Source organism: Salvelinus fontinalis, chromosome 22, assembly GCF_029448725.1.
Source record: "Salvelinus fontinalis isolate EN_2023a chromosome 22, ASM2944872v1, whole genome shotgun sequence".
NCBI classification, from domain to species: domain Eukaryota; kingdom Metazoa; phylum Chordata; class Actinopteri; order Salmoniformes; family Salmonidae; genus Salvelinus; species Salvelinus fontinalis.
The window spans coordinates 5,843,070-5,868,594 of NC_074686.1; the positions used below are offsets into that span (position 1 = coordinate 5,843,070).

Consider the following 25,525-nt stretch of genomic DNA (forward strand, 5'->3'; position numbering starts at 1 on the left):
GGTTTTTTGCTCTGACATGCACTGTCAACTGTGGGACCTTATATAGACAGCTGCCTTTCCAAATCATGTCCAATCAATTGAATTTACCACCAGTGGCCTCCAATCAAGTTGTAGAAACATCTCAAGGATGATCAATGGAAACAGGATGCACCTGAACTAAATGTTTAGTCTCATAGCAAAGGGTCTGAACACTTATATGTTTTTTGTTTTTAATACAAATAATCTGTTTTCGCTTCGTCATTATGGGGTATTGCGTGTAGATTGGTGAGATTCTTTTATTTAATCGATTTTTAGAATAAGGCTGTGACGTAACAAAATGTGGGAAAAGTCAAGGGGTCTGAATACTTTCCACAAGGCGCTGTAGGTGTGTGTCGAAGCCCACTCAACTGCAGTGCCTCCAGGAATCTTAAGGAGTCGATCTCTGTGCCTGTATGTATGGGCCCACTCACTTGCAGCGCCTCCAGGAAGCGAAAGGATCCCAGGCGTCTGCCCCGAGGCACCAGGCAGAAAGTAGAGTTGTGCAGCATCTCTCTGTAGTCATATCTGTGGAGAAACACACATCATCAGTACATGTCACACACACACACACACACACACACACACACACACACACACACACAAAGTAGAGGCTGTCAGGTTTCTCTCCTATAATCATACACCCTCAGGACCACATGTATACACAGTACTAGCTATGCTCACCTTCCGGAACACACTCACATAACAGATCACACCCCAGTATACAGTAAGTCCCTCAGCTGCATCATGTAACATCATTCATAGACAGGTACGGACAGAAGACAAATCTATTTCTCCATCACAAACACACAATCTTCGAGGGTTTCTCACTGCAGTGCAATTCCTCATCTCCCTCTTCCCGCTTGCTCCCTCCATGCCACTCCATCTCCTCCCCTCCGTCTCTCCAGTGAGGTGTGCCTTATTGCTATCCAAACAGAATGATCAACCCTGCCAGGGGTAACGAGCTGTGAGTGACACCTGCTACCAAGAGGCAAGCTCCTGCTGTGGTGGGTGTGTGTGCTTAAATCAGCCACAGAAGGGGGGGGGGGGGGGGGGGTTGTGTACACACTACAGGACTGTCTGTGTCTGTCTGCACGCTCTTAAATCATGCCCAGACAGAGGGAGTAGTGTACACACTACAGGTGAAGTCACACAGGGTAGCAGAGAGTAGTTACACAGATGGGATGAGAATATGAAGATGTTTTACCCATTTTACACAGACAGCCGTTTACTGGGGCTTTAACCTCTACTGGGCCCAAGAGAAAGGCTTTCTGCCCATCTTTCTCTCTCTCCTCTCCTGCCATTGGGAGAATATCAATTGCATTTCCTTGATTCCTCTTCTCTCCACTCTGACCTTCTCATCCAATTGGTTTTGAGGAGGCGGAGAGAGAGCTCGCCAGGGATCGAGGAAATGCAATCGAGTTTCTTCCATTGTCTTTCAGTCCAATTCTCTCTTAATCACATTCACAAAGCCCTTTTTACGTCTTCAGTTGTCACAAAGTGCTTTTCAACTCTCCTCTCTATTCACTTTCTCCCTCTTCTCTCCTTCTGACCCTCCTAACTCACTCCCCCTCCCTCCCATTATAGCCACTACTGCAGAACTTGCAAGGGAGAGACAGCTAAAGACAGGCCCTTTAGGTTAGGAGGTTAAAAGAGTGGAGGCAGAAAATAATCTCATTTAGCACGGCCTATATGGGGTGAAGGTGAAAGGACAGTCATTCTCTATCCCCGTCTCTCTCCCTCTCCCCATGGTGTATGCAGAGGGATGCTGCTGTTTACTGACACTAACGGAAGGGTGTGTATGTGTTCTTGCGTACTCAATCCGCACATAAGCTCGCGTAACATTGGAGGGCAATAGCCGGGACACGTCTACCGCTAGGATTCAGAGCACAAACAGGTACACACACAAACAGGTACACACACACACACACACACACACACACACACACACACACACACACGCGGCAAGAACTAATAAATGGCCTGCGCACCGCACTAGTCAGTGCTGAAAGTCACATATGTAATATACAGTTAGAACACAACATGCATCACACACACCTCGGTGGCCACGTTTTGCAAGAGCGGAGTAGTGGACGACAGCTGCACACCCAAACATTGACAGTCTATCACCTGTCGATGGAGACAGAGACGGGGATGGGGGGGGGGGGGGGGGGGCGGCACATACATATTTCTGCACCAGCTGTCTCCCTGTGCAGCGCGGCCACCCTCGTGTCCCTCCTCGCCTTAATGCCATAGAATATCAAATGAGACAGACTGCCCTAAATAGCTGTAGCATCTCCCACCCGAGCACATCTGGTGTTTGGGTTAACTGTTCAAGATAAGATGTGGCCTTGGCATCAGGGCGTGCTCAGAGAAAGCAACGCCTCAGTCGAGTGAGGACTTGCTGCTTCATATGAGAGTCTGGTCAGTTTCCTGCTGTTAGTCAGCAGAGCAACGTTTTATTGAAGTGTATGAAAGTGTAGTCTTATTTTGTGTGGGATGGGCGGGTGCTGCTGGGAGCGAGTGTCGGTGCGGGGAATGGAAATGCAGAACAAGCTCATGAGAACCGGAGGAAACTTTTTGAATAAGTCCAAAGTCCACGCACACTATACCTTCGCTAACCTTTTACGGGGTAGACTGCACACTGTTGCAATATACTCCATTTAACATGGCTTAGTTCATTGGTTTAGTTGATTTCTGTGCACTATCCAGGGCGAAGGACGTAAGTGAAGCTCATCTGATGGACCTCTAAAAAGTCCACGGACGTAGCTAAGGTGAAGGATTAAATTGCTAGCGTGAAAACTGTGGTTTGGCGCCTTAGCGGGAGGAATTGTTGCATTTCCATTACATTCAGTAACATCTATGGATAACATTGTTAGGAATAGTATTGACGTCAAAACGGGAGAACCAAGGACACGGGTGGTTCCTAATGTTATGAGATTCTCGCTAGTGTTTACAGAACACGATTAGGATAAGGACCTGCGATTGTAACTGCAAGCGAATAACAAAAATAGACGACTGCAGTGTAGCCGTAATTATGAGTACATGTTGCATGGATTGATAAGGCATAAGAATATAAAACGTGTATTTGTTCTTAGAAATGTATGTAGATCTGCGCCTGTCTATTAATGCTATGTGTTGTCTTTTTTTATGTTTATTGAATAAATGTAGTTCTGTACCTGTCCATTAAATGTTATGTATGTCGTTTTACATAATTGTGTCATTCAGCTGTAATTGTCTATGAGTGGCTACGGATACAGAGTTCGTATCCCAATTAGCCCAGGTTAAAAAATACGGATATTCCGCCCCTCATCCTCATTGCAAGCATTGGCTAAACTGCGCATGAGGCAGACAAGTAATGTTATTTTTTCCAGGAACTATGATATGGCAGCAACTATAAAGATTAGCCTACACCATCAGACAAAATGTGCCCAAAATGTAGGGACAGCGTCCTGCTTGTGCAACATCCGTTAAAACAGACAGAACATTGTGGCCTTCATAATATATGTGTTTTGGAATGTTCTCGAAAAAAAATCGCCGCGGGCTTTTCGTTTCAGCTGTTCAGACATATGAGGCAACTACAGCATCACGGGTCAGAAGAGGGTCAGTAAAGCGCGAAACGTGAAGGGAGTGGGAGTTTGAGCAGCAGCTTCGTTAGAAAAACAAATGTGTGCGAAAAATAACACGTGCAGTACGTGGTCCGGATCCTTAGCTTCAAGGAAGAGGTTACCGGAGAGTCGGGCAAGGTGTGGGCGAAAACTCTGTATCCATAGCCACGGCTTTAATGTTATGTATTATGCCATGGTTTGTGTGGACGCCAGGATGAGTAGCTGCAGCTCCGACAGTAGCTAAATGGGGATCCTAATAAAATACTAGACACTGCTAGATAGACATACCTGCAGCAGACAGCAGATTAGTGAAACATTTCGCGATGTACCCTTGAGCAAGGCATTTAACCCTAATTGCTCCTGTAAATCGCTCTGGATAAGAGCGTCTCCTAAATGACTCAAAAGTAGAACATTTAAATTAAAACACTCATGACAGCTAGTGTCAGTTTATGACAACTGATTTATGGATCTATGTATGGTGATAATGGTGTAGATTACACAACATGATTACAGACCTGTACAAACAGTAGGTGCATGTCTAATTCCAACTATATCAATACATTATCACCCTTGTAACATCTTGATATACAGTACCAGTTAAGTTTGGACACACCTACTCATTCAAGGGTTTTTCTTTATTTTGACTATTTTCTACATTGTAGAATAATAGTGAAGACATCAAGACTATGAAATAACACATATGGAATCATGTAGTAACCAAAAAAGTGTTAAATAAAAACATTTTATATTTGAGATTCTTCAAAGTAGCCACCCTTTGCCTTGATGACAGCTTTGCACACTCTTGGCATTCTCTCAACCAGCTTCATGAGGTAGTTACCTGGAATGCATTTCAATTAACAGATGTGCCTTGTTAAAAGTTAATTTGTGGAATTTATTTTCATCTTAATGTGTTTGAGCCAGTCAGTTGTATTGTGACATGGTAGGGGTGGTATACAGAATATAGCCCTAGGAAGACCCAGAGTTACCTCTGCTGCAGAGGATAAGTTCATTCAAGTTACCAGCCTCAGATTGCAGCCCAAATAAATTCTTCAAAGAGTTCAAGTAACAGACACATCTCAACATCATCTGTTCAGAGGACACCACGTGAATCAGGCCTCCATGGTCGAATTGCTGTGAAGAAACCACTACTAAAAGGACACCAATAAAGAAGAAGAGACTTGCTTGGGCCAAGAAACACAAGCAATGGACATTAGACTGGTGGAAATCTGTCCTTTGGTCTAAGGAGTCCAAATTTGAGATTTTTGGTTCCAACCGCTGTGTCTTTGTGAGACGCAGAGTAGGTGAACGGATTATCTCCGCATGTGTGGTTCCCACCGTGAAGCATGGAGGAGGTGTGACACTGTCAGTGATTTATTTCGAATGCATTCATGCATTCTGCAGCGATACGCCATCCCATCTGGTTTGCGCTTAGTGGGACTATCATTTGTTTTTCAACAGGACAATGACCCAACACACCTCTAGGCTGTGTAAGGGCTATTTGACCAAGGAGAGTGATGGAGTGCTGCATCAGATGACCTGGCCTCCACAATCACCTGACTTCAACCCAATTGAAATGGTTTGGGATGATTTGGACCGCAGAGTGAAGGAAATACAGCCAACAAGTACTCAGCATATGTGGGAACTCCTTCGAGACTGTTGGAAAAGTATTCCAGTTGAAGCTGGTTGAGAGAATGTCAAGTGTGCAAAGCTGTCAAGGCAAAGGGTGGCTACTTTGAAGAATCTCAAACAAAGTTTGATTTGTTTAACCCTTTTTTGGTTACTACATGATTCCATATGTTATTTCATAATTTTGATGTTTTCACTATTGTTCTACAATGTAGAAAATAGTATAACATTAAGAAAAACCCCTGAATGAGTAGGTGTGTCCAAACTTTTGACTGGTACTGTACGTGTCATCTGTATACATGGACCCACTCTGACTTTAATACAAGAACAGGGTAAATTACTAAGTTCTAGGATATACAGGGTTCTACCCTCAGTCTCTTCTACTGTCTCAGTGATAGCCAGAGAGGATGGGCCCTGATCCCTGACTTGTCCACTGCTTGCCCCTTCAGTCGGCTAGCTGGGGCACTTAGAAGGGTCACTGGTCCCCTGCTGAGGGATACAATAGAGATCGCTCTCCTTTCTCCATCCCTTGTTTTTTCCCCCTCTCCTCCTCTCCATTTCTCTCAAACAGCAGAGCTCTGTCTTCCTGCTGACCTTGAGCTGCCGAGGAGGAAACCAACTGCTGAGCGAACCGAGGAGCCCACAGGCGGTGTGAGTGTGTGTTGTTTTGGTGTGTGTGAAAGTGTTTATGTGTGAGGGGTAGATAGATAAAGAGAAAGACCGTGAGAGAGGGAGAAAAAGAGAAAGGGGCAGCATATGAGTGGGCTATTGTAAAGAATGCCGTGCTTTGAGTGAAAACATTGGTAAATGAAGTCAACATAGCATAATGCGGAGGAAATATGATTCAGATGAGATGGACTGAAAATTAGCCCTGATGAAATAAATGGTGTCTTTTACAGGTCTGATGCAATTAGGTGACCCTCTCAACCAGACCCACCGGCAACAACTTTCAGTTGCCATTGCAACACCAGTTTAGTGCCTCCGCTAAAAAGAGTGACTTAATTACATGCGTTCTGAACTTCATCCAGATGGACCAAAAAATAAATAATCAACTTCTTTTTTAAAGAAACTCTTTCAGAAACAAAGCTCTTTCCTTAGTCCCCCTTTAGTCAGGTTTCTCAGAGGGAGGAGGTGGGGCTTTCCTGGGCAAGGCGCCAGCAGTGCACTGCCGTCAGGCTTGATGCAGTATGGGTATCTGACAGACGCTAGCTAGAGAAAACTCTCCCTCCGGGCCCGCTCGTTCTAAAGTGATGAAAACACAAAACCGCAAACAACCTCAATGTTCTCCAAAAACACAGAAAGTGATCAAAGTTAGGACTTTGATGAGGTTGTCACATTAGCCCAAGAGATCTCGTCTCTCTCCCAGTGTGTGCGCTGTGTGTGTGTGTGTTATTACCGTGTATGTGTGTGTATTGCCTGAAGAGGGCTAAGATGTGCTTTAGTCAGTCTTAAAACGCAAAGACGGTGAGGACCGAACTGTGTGGATTAACCGTAACAATGAGACGGGATGGAAGTAACACCGTACCACGGAGGATTAGGGCCACTGTGAGTGTGTCAGGCCTGGGAGCTAGCCGTATGCTACGGTCAGAACAGCATGACTGGAGGCCATGGGAGGTGTGCGCGTGCCTGCATGCATGCGAGAAAGAGAGCGCGCGCACGCAAGAGAGCGAGTGTGATAGTGAATTAATAAAGTTAGAGGCCTATAGGTATAAGAGAGATTAAGACTGAGCATATGGTGCGAGTAGGGCTGTTGCGGTGACCGTATTACCGCCACGCCTGCAGTCATGACGACAGTAAAATTCCATGTGACCTTTGAGTCATGGTAATCTCCTTTTATGCACTCTGGACATGTGTTGGTAGTACCCAATGGCCTGGTACTCAGGGCTCTATTGTCCCGCTAACCACTCTGACATCCATGCAAATGCTATAGAAAATCACCTCAAAACTGTAGTGTGTTTTTAAAAGAAAGAAGTTCAACAACAGGTTGAAACTGAGTGTAAAACATGGTGATTGTGCATGTTGTTTCAAAGCCAAACACAACGACTGGTTACCTCATGCTACGCTCCAAACGTTCTATCCATGAGTCTGGGAGAGAACATATAGGCCTAGGTGATGCTGTTGGTTCATTGATTGTGCAGGGCGGCTTACAGAGACAATTATAGTGAATTTTTCTATTTGATTTTTAATAGCTTAGTAATAGGACTTTTTAAAATATATTTTCATACGTAAATTAGACTGACATTACCTTCAGCTACATCTCTCCACCATGTTTCCATCTCCTCGTCTTTCTCCCTTATTCCTTTCTCGAGCGCACAGAGAGACATGTCAACAGTTTAATGAAATATGTTTTGTTGTGAAAACATGTTACTATCGATGTTCCTGAACAGATTTCACTTGGTTTCCCAAATTAAGCTCTGGGTAGCAGCAGGAACAGGGTTGGAGAGCCCATGTCATACAGAGTTTGGGCGGAATAGAACCTGTTGTGTAGCGAGGCTGCATTCTCCTCAAACGGTGGATATTCCAGTGCATACTGATGAAATGTATTAGTCTGATGGGTGAAAATATGATCCCTTGATGAGAGAGCAGGGTGTGCAGCCTGAGGCAAGCAACAGAGCGCAAGCTTTCTTTAGTGACTTTCTTAAATCAAATAGCCTATAGTCACATCATGCATTGATTTCCAAGATATTCTAAGGTTTGCATCACTCACAACTAAAGTTGACAAATAACTTTAAAATCTAACGTATAGGACCTGTTAAAATTATCACTTTCACGCTGAACAGAACCATTATAAAAGAGAAAATGGATCAAATAAGTGGCTATTATTTATATTTAGGGGGTAGATCAGCGTTAATATTGCAGATAGATTGTAGCTTCCATCAATGTAATTGTCTGCATCACTTCGAATCCCCAATATATATTTTTACACACACACACACACACACACACACACACACACACACACACCTTTTTCACTCCCGAGTGGCGCAGCGGTCTAAGGCACTGCATCTCAGTGCTAGAGGCGTCCCATAGGGCGACGCACAGTTGGCCCAGCAGCGTCCGGGTTTGGCCGGGGTAGGCCGTCATTGTAAATAAGAATTTGTTCTTAACTGACTTGCCTAGTTTAAAAAAATGTCATAAAAAAATATATAATATTACTCTCCAACCCCACCACCCCCCCAATTGGAGTAAACTAGTGAACAACAATGCTTAGGCCTGTATTTCCAGCTTATACATGCTATATACATATTATGGACACAGTCTATTTTACAATAGTTTTATTTTGTTTGTTTTTAACTCTTGTCCTTCCTCTACCCTCAACCTCTCCCATACATGTATGCTGTCCCTCCGGTTTGATTTCTATTTGCCATATCTTTCAAACAGTGCTCTTTCAAAAAAGTTCTTAACTAGCGAATGAGGCCCTATTAGGTTAAGTTCTTAACATAGGGTGAGACATTCTTACTAATTAGTTAGAGAACCAGTTCGGATTTAAGTATAACTGTTGTATGACTGAAGCCTTTAGTGAGAGGTCTAATGCTATAATATTTAGTCATTTCTGCCCTCCAAATTAATATTCATTATATAAATGGGCCCGTTTAATTTTGTCTGGCTTGCCATTCCAAATAAAGTAAAATACTTTCCTCATATAATAACAAAAAAAAAACTGTTCGCTAGGTGAGGCAAGCCCATAAGCAAATAGGTAAACTGGGATATGACTAAAGAGTTAATCAGGGTGATTTTTCCACAAATAGACAGGTACTTTCTATAAAAATGTATTGAGAGATCATTTATTATTTTGGGATATGTATATAGAGTATGTCCACATCACCGTCAGACCCCGTTATTGGTAAACTACACGGTAATGTAAAAGTTGTATTTTTTTATGATCCAATACGCAATATAGTACACTCATAATTTGGTTGTATACCAGAAAGGTTAGGAAAACTATCTAGATACTCTATGAGGCTGTGGAGGGATACAAGTTGTGGATTTAAAAGAAAACATGAATCATCAGCGTATAATGAAACCTTTGTTTGAAAGCCCTAGATTTCTAACCCCTTGATATTATTGTTGGATCTGATTTTAATAACTAACATTTTGATGGCCATAATAAATAGATATGCCGATAGTGGACAACCTTGTTTTACTCCTCTTGACAGTTTAAAACCTTGAGAAGTAGCCATTATTTACACGTAGGCCGACTATACATTATTTTAACCCATTTTATGAGAGATTCTCCAAAATTGAAATGTTCCAGGCATTTATATATAATCTCCAGTCGTACTTTATCAAAAGTCTTTTCAAAGTCAGCTATGAATAGCAGGCCTGGTTTCCCAGATTTTTCATGGTGTTTCTATTGTTTCCAGTACTTGTCTGATATGATCTCCAATGTATCGTCCATGTAAAAAACCTCTGATTAGAATGAATAATGTCTGACAATACTTTTATAATTATGCGCTATACATTTTGCTAGAATTTTTGCATCACAACACTGAAGTGTGAGGGCCTCCAATTCTTTATATTTCCCACTTGTATCCTGTTTCAGTAATAATGAAATCAGACCTTGTTGAGTGTCTGATAATCTACCATTTATATAGGAGTGGTTAAAACATGCTAATAATGGTCCTCTGAGTATATCAAAACAAGTTTGGTATACCTCCACTGGTATGCCATCTAGCCCTGGAGTTTTCCCATCCTTAAAAGCTTCAACTGCATCAAGAAGTTCCTCCTCTAATTTCACCTTCACATGAGTCTCAGTATGGCTGTTCATTTTACACTATTATTATTTTTAAAAACCCATACAATTAGCTTCGGTGAGAGGAGATGGAGGAAACAAACGAAAACATATAGTACTTAGTACTTTGCTTCCTCTTTCAAAATATAATTTGGTGAATCATAGATGACTCTGAGCCACTTCTTATGTGCACCCGCTCCGGAATGGGAAAAATGTCCTTTCTATTTTAGTATATTCTCCTTACTATAAAATCATATAATAAAAATAATGACACTGCTACTTAAGCATATCTTGTCTGCTAAATGAACAAGCCTACAGCCTATGGCATAGAGCATAGCCAGATAACATACAGTAAAGAAAACTCATTCTGTTCTGAAATACATTTTTATCCATATCACGTTTCTTTAGACCTGGCAAAAATAAATAATGGATTTATGGTTCATATTAAATTGATTTATTAGGGGGAAAATGTAGATGTTCCAAAAGGCGCACATCAGTGGCTAGTATGTGGCTTGTATGCCATGTAGGCCTGGAGATGCTAAACGTGTTTATGTTAATTAACGGTCATTTACCGTGAGACCGGCAGTCTTTTGACAATAACCTGCTGACAAAATGTCATGACCGCCACAGCCCTAGTGTGTGAGTGTATGCCTATGAGTGAGTAAGATGTGCTGCGTGGTACAGGATGACTGATTAACACAGGCAGTGTACTTGTGTGCTGTAAAGCAGGAACATGTGTTACTGTGTATTTGCATGGGAACGAGTATCTGTGCGCACATGCGTGTGGCTGTAAATATGAGGGACTGACAGGCAGTGAGGTGTGACTGACTAGTGTGTGTGCACGTGCATGCGTGGCCCCGTAACCATCACCCCTTGTACTCCCCACCCATCATCCCTGCGGCTGGATGCCCTGCCCCGTGTGGTGTGTGTCCGGTCTTCTCTAACTCCTCGCTCACCGAGCATGCACGCTCTCCGCCACAACTAATTAATTACCCTAATAGGGCCTCATTAGCTAGCTTATGCTAGTTCCAATTAGCATCCTAGCATAACGTAACCCTTAGGTCCGCTTCCCCAAACAAACACACGGGCTGTGTGCAGGATCCCATGACGGCCATGAGGACTGGCTACACATGCAGGAATCCGATTACGGTCACTTGCTGTCCAGAATCCAGTATTAGACCAACACTCCACTTACAAACCAACTGACTTTCAGAGAGGTGTCCCTTTCTAAATAGGCTAAAACGTATTTAACTGAGACAAGACAGTTCGCTCTTGTTATCGTACGCCACCTAAATCTTGACAATATGTGTGGTACACGTTTTGAGCTATTCTGATTCCATCAAGAGATACTGGGTTGCCATTTTGAAAAGGTAATAAAGTTTCGGTTATTCTCAGTATTCAAGGGTCAAAGTGGAGCAAAAGGTGATAGCATAGCATTAGCTTGTTTTGACTGGATAGGCTGAGTAACTCTAAACAAGGACTCAAAACCACAACAGTTACCTCAGGACAGTCTTGTCAAGGTGCTAGCTAGATTAGCATAACTTTATAAACCTCTACTACCATAAAGAAAGCTTGAGTGTTTAAGAGCAGTGAAGTGAGCGACACAGCCGCATGGCATGCTAACTTCTAGACACAGCCAAATGAATCAGCTTCCCAGTCATGCCTCATAGCTCCCCCCCAGCACAATCTCCTAGCCTACCATTCCCATGTCACATGTGTAAACCTGAATATTTTAGAAATACCCAGATAACAAGGGTCCCTTCTGCCGAGATACTAATTCGCTGTGATGGCTTTATCTAATGCAATCTTTTCAAATTGTCCTCTACGATTTCTTTCTCGCTGTTTTCCACAGCAAGGTAGATTGAGTCCATTTTTTTTGTTACATTTAGGGTCTGCACAGAACTCGGATTCTCTGATGCCTACTGTAACTTTTAGAAGGACTCTCAACTCCCCCAGACATATTTGCGGACACAGTCACGCACACATGCACAATATAGTCGCACAGCACCAAGACAGTTCACATGTACAGTCTTACACACACTTCAGAGTCCGTGTGATTGGCTCCCTGTGCCATGCCTTGAGTCAGGTCAGAGGTCCAGAACGTACACACACACACTGGAGACCAGCTGTGTCTCATACTGCAGTGCACTTCATTTCCAGACGGCCCTCACGATGATGCAGTGTGTATGTGTGTGTGGTGCATGTGTGCCATCCGTGTGTGAGTATACGTGTGTGTGATAGTGGGTGTCTCGGATTTTGACGTGCTTTGCTGCTGCCTCCTTTAAAACTCATACATTTGTCATCAGAGCTGCTGGAATAGATGGCACAGAGCAGACCATATTTATCCATTGAGCGATGGCCTTTTATCTGCAGCACACAACAACCATACCAATATGGAAAAACTTGGGCCGCCGAGAAATTCATTAACTGAGCGTTTGCAATGCGCACACACATAACTAATGTGCAGAACATGGGTAGCTGGTAAAATCCCAATGCATATGGCCCTGGTCCCATCTGCCTCCCAGGCCCAGCTCAGCCCTTCCACCCCTCCACTCCTCCAAAAAGTGACTGGAAACCTAATGAACTCAAATAACTTGCAAACATATTCTAATTTATTCCCTCTAAAGGCTAAAACCACAATAAACTCAGGGCCACATGGGTCCCAAGTCACAGCACAGCATGAAATAAAGTACAATAAAACACAGACTGACAAATAAAAAGATAAATGGGCAAATTAATAAAAGATGGCCTGGTTCGAGTGGGGATGTGGTGGGTGGCTGATCGCTAAAGGTTTCAGAGAGTGGGATGATTCCCTAGCATACACAGTCATAGTACAGTATTTAGACTCTCTGCTCCCTCTTCAAACACACACAAACCAACACAAATCATTTCTCGCTCGCACCAACCCTTGCAATCAAGCTCAGCGTGAGTCTGACATATCCAAAGGCGAAGCAGCAAACCCTCGCATCACATGACAGGAGAGCTGCACAGGGATAATGCCTGGGCAGATAGAGATTTTTGATGGAACAGCTACAGTGAGGGTGGATGAGAGCGGAGTGCTGTGTGTGTGTGTGTGTGTGTGTGTGTGTGTGTGTGTGTGTGTGTGTGCGCGCGCGAGCGTCCGTCCGTCCGTACACTTGAGAGGCTAACAAGGAACCAAAAACACAGGAGCAGCATGAATCAGAAAACGAGAGGGGGAGAAAAGACGTCAGTACGACAATAACGCAATTACGGTTCAATTAAGAAAATCTAATTCTATACAACATGAACCAACTGTTTTTATAAAGGGTAGGGTGTCCACCCACTCTGCCCAGGGTTGGTGAAAAGACAGTTGGTGATGAAATGTCACTTGTTATAAAATGCATAGAAAATATTCATAAAAAATACAGATATGAATCATTTAGTGGGGTCTAACATATCATAAACAATAGATAAAAAATAAAAAATCTTAACGAAAGACAATAAGCACCAAACTTTTAGCGGTGCCACTTTCTCGCAGTGAGTTTTGATGATTTTACATGTTGTGATGGTCATCTGCAAAATTGTTTCGAAGGGTCTAAAAAAGATCAATTTAACACGAGCTGTATTAAATGTAAAACGCTTTGAAAATAAAAAGCTTGGGTACGCTCAGTGCTCCGTTGACATTTCGCAGAGATAAGCTTGTTGTCGTCAGAACAGGAATTTCACATTAATATGAACGCGTATACTAAAATACTACCTGTCATGTCTCAAAATTGATATCCATCTTACCTCTACATTGTTTTTTATGTCCTCCGGATTCGAGAAGAAAGAGGAGTTCAACGGCGAGCCTGTCACAGTTAGCCACAGTTTTCGCACAGCATCCAGCCTAGCTGACACAATGCTATTTTAATGATTGTTCTTTCTCTAGCCTCCATTGAATTATTCACCCTAATTTTGGCCATCTTCATTGGGTCAAAACTCCCAACACAATTAACATACTATTTTACCCATTGTGTTTTTTGATTGGACCCTCTATAAAGGGCTTAATCCTGATGTGAAAATGTACTTTTGCGTAGGCCTGAATGAATCATGCATTGACGTCAGAGAGAAGATTTATGGAACAATGTGAGTTATTCGCACAGACCTCAAGCTAGATCTTAGAGTTTGACCCTAAGAGGAAGGGGTCATCGTTTCCATGCATGGTTTCTTGTCTTTTGGCATGACTAATGCCACTAGAGAATGTGGGCCTTTGGCTACAACCAATACATCTTAGTCATATGACACACCTTAGCCTGGTTAGCCGTCCAGTCTCATATGACCCATCTTAGGGCTAAAGCCTGGGTGGAACCTTGGGTCGGGTCAGTGGGGTCAAAGGGTACTCTGGTCCCCACCCCAACAAAGGGCAGGGGTTGGTGGTAGTCTTTGAAGGGGGTTGTTGTTGGGCTTTGCGGCTGTGGGGTATCTAGTGTGTGTGAAATCCCCCCTTTAAGCCCGAGGTGAGTGGAGCCGTCTGAGAGGACGAGAGCTGTACGGGGAACAGCTGTTCCGGAGCGCTCGGCGGCGTGGTCAGGGAGAAAGGCGGCCGAGCTGCAGCTGTGCCCTCAGGACGGCTGGGACCCAGAGAGAAGAGGGGCTGTTCACTTACAGACAAGGCCAGGAGAGGAGAGGGAGATGGTCACAGACAGGGAGACAGAGAGATGGCAGATACAAGAAATACCTTCCACACAGTAACCACAAAGAAAATGACCAAAGACGTAATTGCTCGGAAAGTCTGCCAGAAGCCCTTTGACTTCTTTACAGGAGTCTAGACTGAAGAAGCCGAATAACTGTATGTCCGACCTTGTGTCAGACAAACCTACTCAGTACAAGATAAAAGTGAAGGTAGCGGTAGACCCTTCTCAGAACTAAGAGGCCACATTTTGGACTGAAGCGATCATTAAATCCCAATAAGGATCGGAACAGAACAATAATTGATCGTGGGTAGAGGAGGAATGTGTTTAAAATTGAATACGGTGAGTTTGAATGCTAGCCTGCTAGATGGAAGAAAAGACGGGGGGGATCATAAGTCAATAATACAAGTGGGCTAAGTAGTCTCCTAGCAACCCGTTCCTGATGGAGCACTGCAGCTTATTTTGTCTCAGTTACAGACAGAGGGGAGTGTGAGACAGACAGACCCATCCCAAATTGACCCCTGACTTCTTGCCGCTTTGTTCTTCGGTACATCTGAGAGGATCGGAAAGGTAGACCTAAGCAAATTGGTAATAACTCCCACCTTGCTCTCTGATCGGCTAGGTGGAATTCCCACATACATTGCTTCCCTCTCAGATCTCCACAAAGGGCTGGGGTAAGGGCTGGGGCTCAAATTGGTATTAAGCAAGAGATGAGGACAACAGATGTTTGACATATGCAATATACCACACAAATGTAGTAGATAAGCACTAAAGTAACAGGCCAGAGGTTTAACATTTCACAGTAATAGAATGGGATCTATTGAGCGTGAATCTACACTCCTGAGGTTGGGTTCCGATCTCACAGTTGGTTGGCGCATGATGCCAACGACACCAAAGTTGTGGCTTTGATTCCTGCGTGGGTCGCAACTACTGAATATGTGACTGAACCGTAAGTCGCTTTGAATAAAAGCACCAGCTAAACGACCGTATTGTAGTTTAAATTCCTGAAGCCGGGTCTATTCCCGTTGCGGTGTTGCAAAGGAATCTGTTGGGAACCACGGCTCCTAAACCCAGTAATGGTACGTACTCAAGTCTCCTTCAGGACTGCGTGACATTCCACCTTTCATTATCCCTAGTCAGAATGTCGGAAAGAATCTACAACAGAGGGATATTGTTGCCAGAGAGCCATGACTTCAGTCACTAAGAATGTCCACCTCTTCATTTCAAAGGGAGACGATGAAGGTGAGTTGTCAGGAAAAGAGAGGGGGAAAAAAGAAAGAAAAAAAAGTGCTGGAGTAAAGGGAGGGGTGAGAGAACGAAGCATTAACAGCGCCAATTACACCGCGACTATCTGTTTGCAAGCAGCCCATGCATGCTCAAAGAATGTGTTTGACAAACAAGGACGCCTATACATACGAATATCTCTTTATGGGGTACACACACAGATAAACTCTTAGAATCACTCGTCTTGAATGCATAATCTTGACTCTCCTCCTCCCCCCCCCCCCCCCCCCCCCCCACTGTGGTGAGGAAGAGTAATCTAGTGCTTTGAACCGTCTCAGTGAAAAGCTGTCGACTCCTATCCAACCATGTAATTCCCTCCAAATGAGGTGTTTGAGGAGCCGCCATTGTTATCCACCCCCTCTGACAATCTACCTCCGGAAGTCATAACAATCTCACCAAGGCTTTAACCACCTCTGACTAAGAGCTCGGTAATTTTCATCGACAAAGTTAACACAAGCCACGAAAGCCACTCTCAAACATGGAGAAACAACTCAGAGAGCAAGTAAACCGTTGCCTCTCATAATCGGCCTGGCTAACTGCTTCGGCTCCAACAGTGACTGCAATTACTATTGCAATAACGGCTAATGGTAATGCTAATCATAACAATAGCGCAGCGTGAAGAGAAAATGATGCTTGCTTGCCCAGATGCAGTGTAGGGCACTTAGGCGAAGGAAATGAACTGGGGCCCGGCCGCCTTCGGTTGATTCCATCTGTTATCTGGCCCACCTCTTTCTGCCTTCACCGCCTTGGGGTTTGAAGTCAAGAACACAACAAACAACAGCCACTGATGTCTGAGGAGAATCCGTTGTGAATGACTGACATGGAACTGACACAGCTGGACAGATGGCTGAGAGAACAGCAAGCCGTGATGACATGACACGGTGACAGCTGAACCTCTGGTGGAAGGGTGAAACGCCAAGGAAAGAATTAGTCTTCCACGAAGCATTTTCAGGTTTCCGTAGATTCTGAACAGTCTGGGCTAAAACGCTAATGATAGGCAAACGACAGCAACAGGTCAACAAGTATTAGCAACAGCACAGAGACCTTGCAACCTCCATTTTAACTAGCTTTTCTATCAAAGAAAAAAAGGCAGCGCAAGTACCAGGAGCCCCTCGGTGCAATGCTAACGCACTTCCCTTCAGCTAGAGCAGTTCAAAAGGAACTCAATAAAACATTTACCGTGCCGAGAAGGCTTCTTCTCCCTCTATTTATACCCCTCTCACTCTCTCTCGTTCCCGCTCTCTGCTATGAATGACCTTGGGTTAAACGCATTTAATTAGAGCTCACAGGATCTGCAAGCCCCCTTCTGCTCTCCGGGCTCAAAGCCCTCCGGACAGCCGTCTCCCACATGCGAACCGGAGCTTTCAACTGTCAGACCACACAAGCTTTCTTCTCTTCAGGCTTCGCAACCGAACATAACAGGGCCTCGATCGACGGGCCAAGGTTTTGAGCCGAAGAAGTGTTCCCCCCCACACAGACACGCGCACAACATTGGCATACTTCAATACATGCACATGGCGCAGAGGAGTGAACAAAGACCGATGCATCCCACTCCCTCAGACCTTCTTCATACAAGATGGCACATCTGAGGCCTTGCAAGCCATAACATTGAAAAGGTACCTGTATCTTGGAGATTTACAGCACGTAAGCCAGAGCTACATATTTCACATATGGGCCACTTGGGTCAGTAACATCCCCGTAGTGCTCTTTAATATTGGATCTCCAAACTTGAGAATAACCAACAGCCATGATTAGCAAGACACACTGAGCCATAAAAATAAATATCTAAACATGACAAGCTTTGAGGTACCTGTGAGTATCGCTATTAGACACACGTACCGCAGGCTACCTTTTACACATCATGACGATTGCAGGCTCTCTAAAGATAGCCTATGCACATTGCCCACTACAAGTGCATTCGGAAAGTATTTAGACACCTAGACTTTTTCCACATTTTGATCCGTTACAGCCTTATTCTAAAATTAAAATAGTTTTTGTTCCCTCAACCTACACACAATAACCCATAATGACAAAGCAAAAACTGGTTATACATTTTGGGTTCTTGGTCACCTCCCTGATCAAGGCCCTTTCCCCCCCCGATTGCTCAGTTTGGCCGGGCGGCCAGCTCTAGGAAGAGGCTTGGTGGTTCCAAACTTCTTCCATTTAAGAACAATGGAGGTCACTGTGTTCTTGGGGGCCTTCACTGCTGCAGATATTTTTGGGGGTCCTTCCCCAGATCTGTGCATCGACACAATCCTGTCTCGGAGCTCAATTCCTTCGACGACATGGCTTGGTTTTTGCTCTGTCAAATGTGGGACCTTATATAGACAAGTGTGTGCCTTTCCAAATCATGTCCAATCAATTGAATTTACCACAGGTGGACTCCAATCAAGTTGTAGAAACATCTCAGGGATGATCAATGGAACCAGGATGCACTTGAGTCTCATAGCAAAGGGTCTGAATACTTATGTAAATAAAAGGTATGTTTTTCATTTTTTATACATTTGCACAAATTTCTAAAAACCTGTTTTCGCTTTATCATTATGGGGTATTATGTGTAGATTAAATTAAATAAAAAAATCCTAATCTATTTTAGAATAAGGCTGTAATGTAAAATGTTGAAAAGCGGAAGGTGTCTGAATACTTTCCAAATGCACTGTATGTGCCCAGACAAAAAGCCAGTGACGCAGAGAAACCACCACTAAGCATTACATTGAAAAAGGGAGATTTAAAAGCAAATGGAAAAAAAGCCAGTTAGTAAAACCGAAGCCATCGAATTTCCAATGCAACATCTGGGGAAATAAAAGGTATTTCTTTCTTTTCACAGAGCAGCTGATCTGACATTGAAGTTGTGAAAAACTGCAGAGAAAAGGCAGAACCAAATGTTAGCATAAGCGCTAACGTTCCCGGGTTTGGGCTCTGTCTTCCTGAGGCGGCAAAGAGAGATCTCATTAGTCTCTTTATGAATATTTGCATTGGAAAGTTTCATGGTGATGGATTCTCCACTCAGAGCCCCGATCCCCAATCAGATAATATTCACACCCTCCTATCATTAGCACCAAAAGGCACAAAAAATATATAATAATGCCACAGGAAGTAGACTCAGGAGAAAGCAAAGGCGTACAGGAAAATACAGGCCTAATTAAAGGCTAAGAAAGCTCTTTGGGTAGCTGCAAGGCCTATATTCTCTTCCACTTTAGGTATTTTCTACATCCCTCGAGTAGGCACTAAGCAGTGCAAGAACATGATAAATGCTTGTTTCTAGCGGGGCTCCGTTTTTTGTGCCGCATTTGAATTCCAACTCTTAACCTGGCAAATGAGGAGTACTGATTCACCTTTAAAAACTCAAAAAGGGATGTGGATCTCGCTCAGCTCCGGGCGAGGGACGTTTCAACTGATATCCGTCAACAGCTGTTAGCTGCGCTGCACTGTCAACAGGGCCGGCATGCCCATTAGGCAGGATTAGGGTGGCAAATTGACGAGGGCGGCATTTTCTGAGCTGAACTGACCAAAAGAAACACACCAACGACAACACCTCAATTAATTCTGCTTAAAAACAATGAAAACTTCTCATCCTGTGGCATATGTGATACTTTAGGTGAGCGTTGATGCCTCCCCATGATAAGCAGTGCCCACTTTGCCAAAGTCAGGGGCGCAAAATCTTGTCCATGCCTAGTGCGCCTCTCCGCTGAGCTGTTGGAGAGATGCAGCGCTCAAGTAATCTAACATAAATCATGTAGCCTACAGTATAAACAACAGTAGCCTGTGGGTTTTCTATTGCTTAGACTGGAGATCATATTTATGACCATGTTATGAGACAGACATTTTTATTTTTTTATTTTACATTGTGAATGTATAGCCTAAATGGTGCCCTATCAAATAAAAATGCGCTTTGAGCATTTTAATATACATGTTAACACCATATCTTAGGAACAGGACTGGTCAAAATAAAATGGATAACATGGAATGAAATTAGGCTACTCACGACAGCTGTCTGGGAGTTTCACCCCGCGGGGAAAAAATTTCATGAATCAGTGATTTCAATTGTAGGCCTATTCATACATTTTTGACGAGCTGATCATTGCGAGGAAGAAAATACTTCTGCATTTCCTGCTGCGTAAACACATTGACTCTCACTGCAAATGGGCTCAAAATAACTCCAGATAAACTTGGGTAGCTGATATGTCGATTTTAAATAGTCAAAATGATTGGTCTTAAGCCTGGATCAAGAATCAGGACTAGGCCAATGCAACTGTCTGATTTACAAAGCTATGACATGGATGGGCATCCATAAAATTGCATTGGGGGTCGACACTGTAGGCTACACAATTCTAGTTTTGAAGAGGGCAGAAAATTATTTGGTCTTACCTAGGGCAGCAGGATGGCCAAGACCGGGGCTGACTGTCAAAGCACCATCTGGCTGCTGTCCATTACAGGAATGCAGTTTTCCCCCACATAGGTATTCTTTCACACACCAGTAACCGTGCAGTGTGGGGTAATATGAGGGCTGACGATAAATTATTTCAATGATTCAACAGTTTTTCCTAGTACGTGGATTGTGGATACAGATCTGGATGAGAACTAGGTCAATGCTCATATGACGATTTTAATACGTTTTAGAAGCCATTTTATTCCATTACTCTAACAAGGATAATTGAGCTTGACTGTGAGCATATGATTTGTATAGGTGAGTGGATCGTATGTTGTGTGATGAGATTGTGTGTGAGGGACTTTACAGCAGCCCGTAGGCAAATAGGTTCAAATCAGGTGAGCAGGTCACAGAGTTTAGCTAGTGTGTGTGTGTGTGTGTGTGTGTGTGTGTGTGTGTGTGTGTGTGTGTGTGTGTGTGTGTGTGTGTAGGCCACAGACTTTAGTTTTGTGTCTCTGTGTGAGTGTCCATGTCTGATTCTTCGCCTCTATGAGCACTGCAAAAAAAATTGTGGTCTGGACTTAAACAGTGATCGCAGTCAGTTTTTCCAGACGTACTTTCAACTTCCTGGTGAGCTGTCTGGTTCATGACTCCCAGTGTTTTGACAATAACAATGCCTTTTGATTCGGGGGGGGGGGGACGACGACGACGACGACACAACAAAAAAAAACTTGGCAGATGTCCAATCCGTAGTTCTACATAATGGTAAACAATGTGAGCTCATCTTTAAAAAGGAAGTTATACAAAATGGTAAACAATGTGAGCTCATCTTTAAAAAGGAACTTCACAGTGAGTTAAGCTACACTCGGAGAAAAATTACCCTTTTCGTTTGAAGTTTCGAAAACCAGCCACTCAAGCTGAACTTAAATGGCTCATCACTCTAGCATTAAGCCCAGCCACCACAGACCCCAGTGATGGGTACTCATTGTTAGCCAGCCACGTATAACCCGTGTCATCAAGACAACAGTCTGCATTCATGGTCATGCCTGTCGTAAAGTACAAATTGCTTAACTGTGATGGTAATTGCCAAAAATCATCAGGAAAGCTCATCAATTCCAGGAATGTTCTGTATGCAAATAATGAGGTTGAACAAACCTGACAGGGCATTCGCAAACAATGCTCGTTGTTCAAACAATACGCCAGAGTCAGATTCCAAGATGACTCGCTATCACCCTGCAAGACCCTTAATTCAAAACACAGCCATATCAAATCTCTCCCTTCAAAGCACCACAGACTCAGATGGGCCCAACACACCTCTCCACCGCTGTAGCCCTGAGAAGATGGACAGCTCATAAAGCAATGCTGTCGGACTGCCATCTTGCGAGGCAAGAGAAGAAGCCATGCTCATTCTTGGCTCCTGGGCCCCCCTATAGTACCGTCTCAGATATCCATCAGCCTAGCGGCTCGCTGTTTGACAGAGTCTACAGAGGGCTCATTCTAAAGCAAAATCCTTTCTCTCTCACCACACACCGCTGGCACAGCTCCAAATAAAGCCGGTCTGAGGGGCTTCCCTTGACCCAGAGCTTTCTATGGAGAACGGGAAGGCTTTGTAGAGGAGGGGCGGCAGGGAGGCGGCAGTCAAGGAGACTGAGGGGAGAGAGGAAATAAACAAACTAGACACCACACACACACACCATAGGGGGTATATACTGGGTCTGGAGACCTTTAATAAGATTATTGTCCGATAGACATTTGTGCCACGTTTTGAAGTGGCTTTTGAAAAGGGTGATACGGACACACGGAGCGATGTGATTTGATTCCTCAATAGGCCTAAGCCGGTCTACGCATTGATAATTGAAGAGAGAGAGAAAACCTCCAACTGTGATTTGATTATCAATGAGGACCGCTAGCTGCTGGTAGTAATGTTGAGCGATGCTCAGGTTCCTCAACATGAAGAAAAAAAAACCTAGCTGTGTTGTTGTTGTTAAGGCGGCTACCTGACTGAAAGGTGCTCTGCTACGGTTACTAAAGAACAGCATATCCCTAGCGGTGATTTGGTTACTTAATACAGGACACCAGAGCACCGCAGTCAGAGCTACACCCTACGGCGAGAGAATATCCACTGGCTTTTTATTCGTGAGTCCCTTGAGAGGTTACTTATCGGTGGGCTCACACCCCTGTCAGAAGAGCACTCCGCCGTGCACGGCTGAAAAGGGGAGCAGTGAGAGCCTCTGCAAGGGTCTAATATGTACTGAGGGCATACATGAGGACTCCTCTTCAGCTGGCTAATGCTGCGCCAATGCACACATCTGTGTGAATGCTCTGCTTGGAGCGTGAAGGGCAGACACGCTCCCCTCGAGTCCATTTTCTTTCTCAAGAAGTGTGACATTCAGGCTTGTTGTTTGCGGGAGTGAAATGGATGCTGAGTTTTTAAATCAGCACGTAAAGCCCTAATCAAGCCTGTAGCTTGTCCCACACCGGACGATAACGCAAGACGATGCAGCTTGGAACAGAAAAAAGTTCCATAAAGCTAGGGCTGTGGCGGTCACAAAATTTTGTCAACCAGTGATTGTCAAGAGACTAACTGGTCGGTCTCATGATAATTGACCGTTAATTAACAAACATATTAAGCATCTCCTGGCTTCCACACAGCCTACAAGCCACTGATGCAGACCTTTGGAACATCTACATTTTAAAAAAGTCTAATAAATCCATGTAATATAGCCTTCAACTTCACAATAAATCCATTATTTATTTTAGACCGGTCTAAAGAAACATGATATGAAGAAAATATCTATTTCAGAAGAACAGAATAGCATACTCTTGAGTTGTCTTTGTTATGTCCTGATCTGGCTATGCCATATGGCTGTGGGCTACACTAGTTCATTTAGCAAACAAGATTTGCTTAGAATTCAGTGGCATTATTTTATATTATTTTATAGTATGAAGAATAGAATTGAACAAAGCTGAATAAAATAAAGGATATTTCTCTAAACGATTTGAGGGAGTGCGCACATGCGGCTATTCTGTGTTGAGCGGTTAACAAAGAAACAGGTCCTCCTATATGCTTAATTTAGAGTTATTTATGTATATGCATAATATGCATATTAAAGATATTGGAAGAACTGTCCACATTTACTTTGTCAGCCAACAAGATGAGTAGGCCTAATGAATAACAAAAGCACTAGCCTATGTCAATGTACTATCCCCCATTGTACAAAAGTTAACCTATTCTATGTGAGAAATAAATATTTCAAACATAACAAATTAATACAACCACTAGCATAAAATGTATGCAATGTGGCTGATGCAACAGATCAGAAAATTTAGCGTAAAATATTGATAACATTTTAGGCTATTTCTTCAAATTATAAGCACAGCAATGCGCACACGGCAGTAGGCTATAAGCACGAATGTTCCATTAACGGGAAAACACCATTATCAAAAGTGATCACAAATGCGATTAAGCATGTAAAACTTTTATTATGAAGGTGCATTTTTATGGTGAAAATTAACATCTTCCCCAAACTTGAAACTCACGCGCTACTTATGTATGTCAGTTAGGCTCTTCACCCCTTGTAAAGCAGATTAATATGCTTCATTTTATCTGGCCACATTAGTTGTGATACAAAGCTTATTAAAACATATAGGCCTATGGACTAGGCTTTTTAAAGGCTGTTTCTTGCTTTACCCTGGGCATCATTCACATGTGATAGGCTAATATTGTCACCCATCAGACTATTCTTGATTTAATCTTGTCTTTACATAGACTAAATAACGTGTGTGAAATGTGTTTTGATTTAGAATGGACCATTTTCATACACCTGTCTCGAAACTGGGGGAGGGGGAAAAAAATACATGTCATCCATGCACTTAAATAGCGAATGGAGGACGCTTTTCCCGTGGTTCATTTTCATTCCAGCCAGGTAGGCTATACTCCTGTTGTAAAGACAAGCAATGTGCTTAATATTAGGAAGTTTGAGGAATAAATATAGCAGGCCTAGCCTATAGAAATCTGATGGGATCCTCTTTTTAGTAGAGGCCATCAATCTGTTTTCTCACATAATTGCATAGCCTATAGAAATGTTTCACAACATGAACTCATTGGCTCTCATGAAGTGTTTGATTAGATTTTAGATCACATTTGCATTGATGTCAGAGTGATAAGAGGGACAAGAGTGCTGAGTACCAGGCAGTTAACTTCTTATGGGTGCAGGGGCAGTATTGAGTAGCTTGGATGAAAGGTGCATAGAGATGCCGAGAGTAAACGGCCTGCTCCTCAGTCATAGTTGCTAATATATGCATATTATTATTAGTATTGGATAGAAAACACTCTGAAGTTTCTAAAACTGTTTGAATTATGTCTGTGAGTATAACAGAACTCATATGGCAGGCAAAAACCTGAGAAGTTCCACTTCCTGTTTGGATTTTTTCTGAAGCTGCTAGATTTTCAACCAAGCTCCCAATGAAATTACAGCGAGATATGGATGAGTTTTCACTTCCTACGACTTCCTATGACTTCCTTCCACTAGATGTCAACAGTCTTTTATTTTGTTTATTTTGAAAAATGAATGAGTTTTTTCAAAAGTAGTCAGGTGTCCTCTGAATAGTGCATACGCGCCAGAGGGGAGCTCTCCATTTTGCATTTCTCTCTTATTGAATAGGATATGGTCCGGTTGAAATATTATTGATTTTTTTTTTTTTGTTAAAAACAACCTGAGGATTGATTATAAAAAACATTTGACATGTTTCTACGACCATTACGGATACTTTTTGGAATTTGTCAAAGGCTTTGGTTTTCTGAACATAACGCGCAACCCAAATTACGTTTTTTTGTGATAAAAGTAATATTTATCGAACAAAAATAACATTTGTTGTGTAACTGGGAGTCTCGTGAGTGCAAACATCCGAAGATTATCTAAGGTAAGCGATTAATTTTATTGCTTTTCTGACTTTCGTGACCATGCTAATTTGGGGCTAGCTGTTGTAGAATTGATTGCTACACTCACAAAAGCTTGGATTTCTTTCACTGTAAAGTATATTTTCAAAATCTGACACGATAGGTGGATTAACAACAAGCTAAACTGTGTTTTGGTATATTTCATTTGTGATTGCATGATTATAAATATTTGTAGTAATATTTTTGCATTTGACGCCCTGCAATTCTAGCGCTTGTTTAGGAAAATAGCGCAGAGAAGTTAACATTCTAAAGATTGATGCAGTACATCGTTTGACATGTTTCTACTGACTGTTACAGAAC

General features: G+C 43.0%; 1 protein-coding gene across 1 annotated transcript in view; it reads right to left on the bottom strand.

The window, feature by feature from the left end:
- ext1b (exostosin glycosyltransferase 1b) overlaps nucleotides 1-25,525 on the bottom strand; it is a 117,267-nt gene that overhangs the window by 46,162 nt on the left and 45,580 nt on the right. Inside the window, exon 2 of the mRNA XM_055876036.1 lies at nucleotides 450-543. Coding sequence (XP_055732011.1) covers nucleotides 450-543 — 94 coding nt within the window. The remainder of the gene's footprint in view (nucleotides 1-449; nucleotides 544-25,525) is intronic.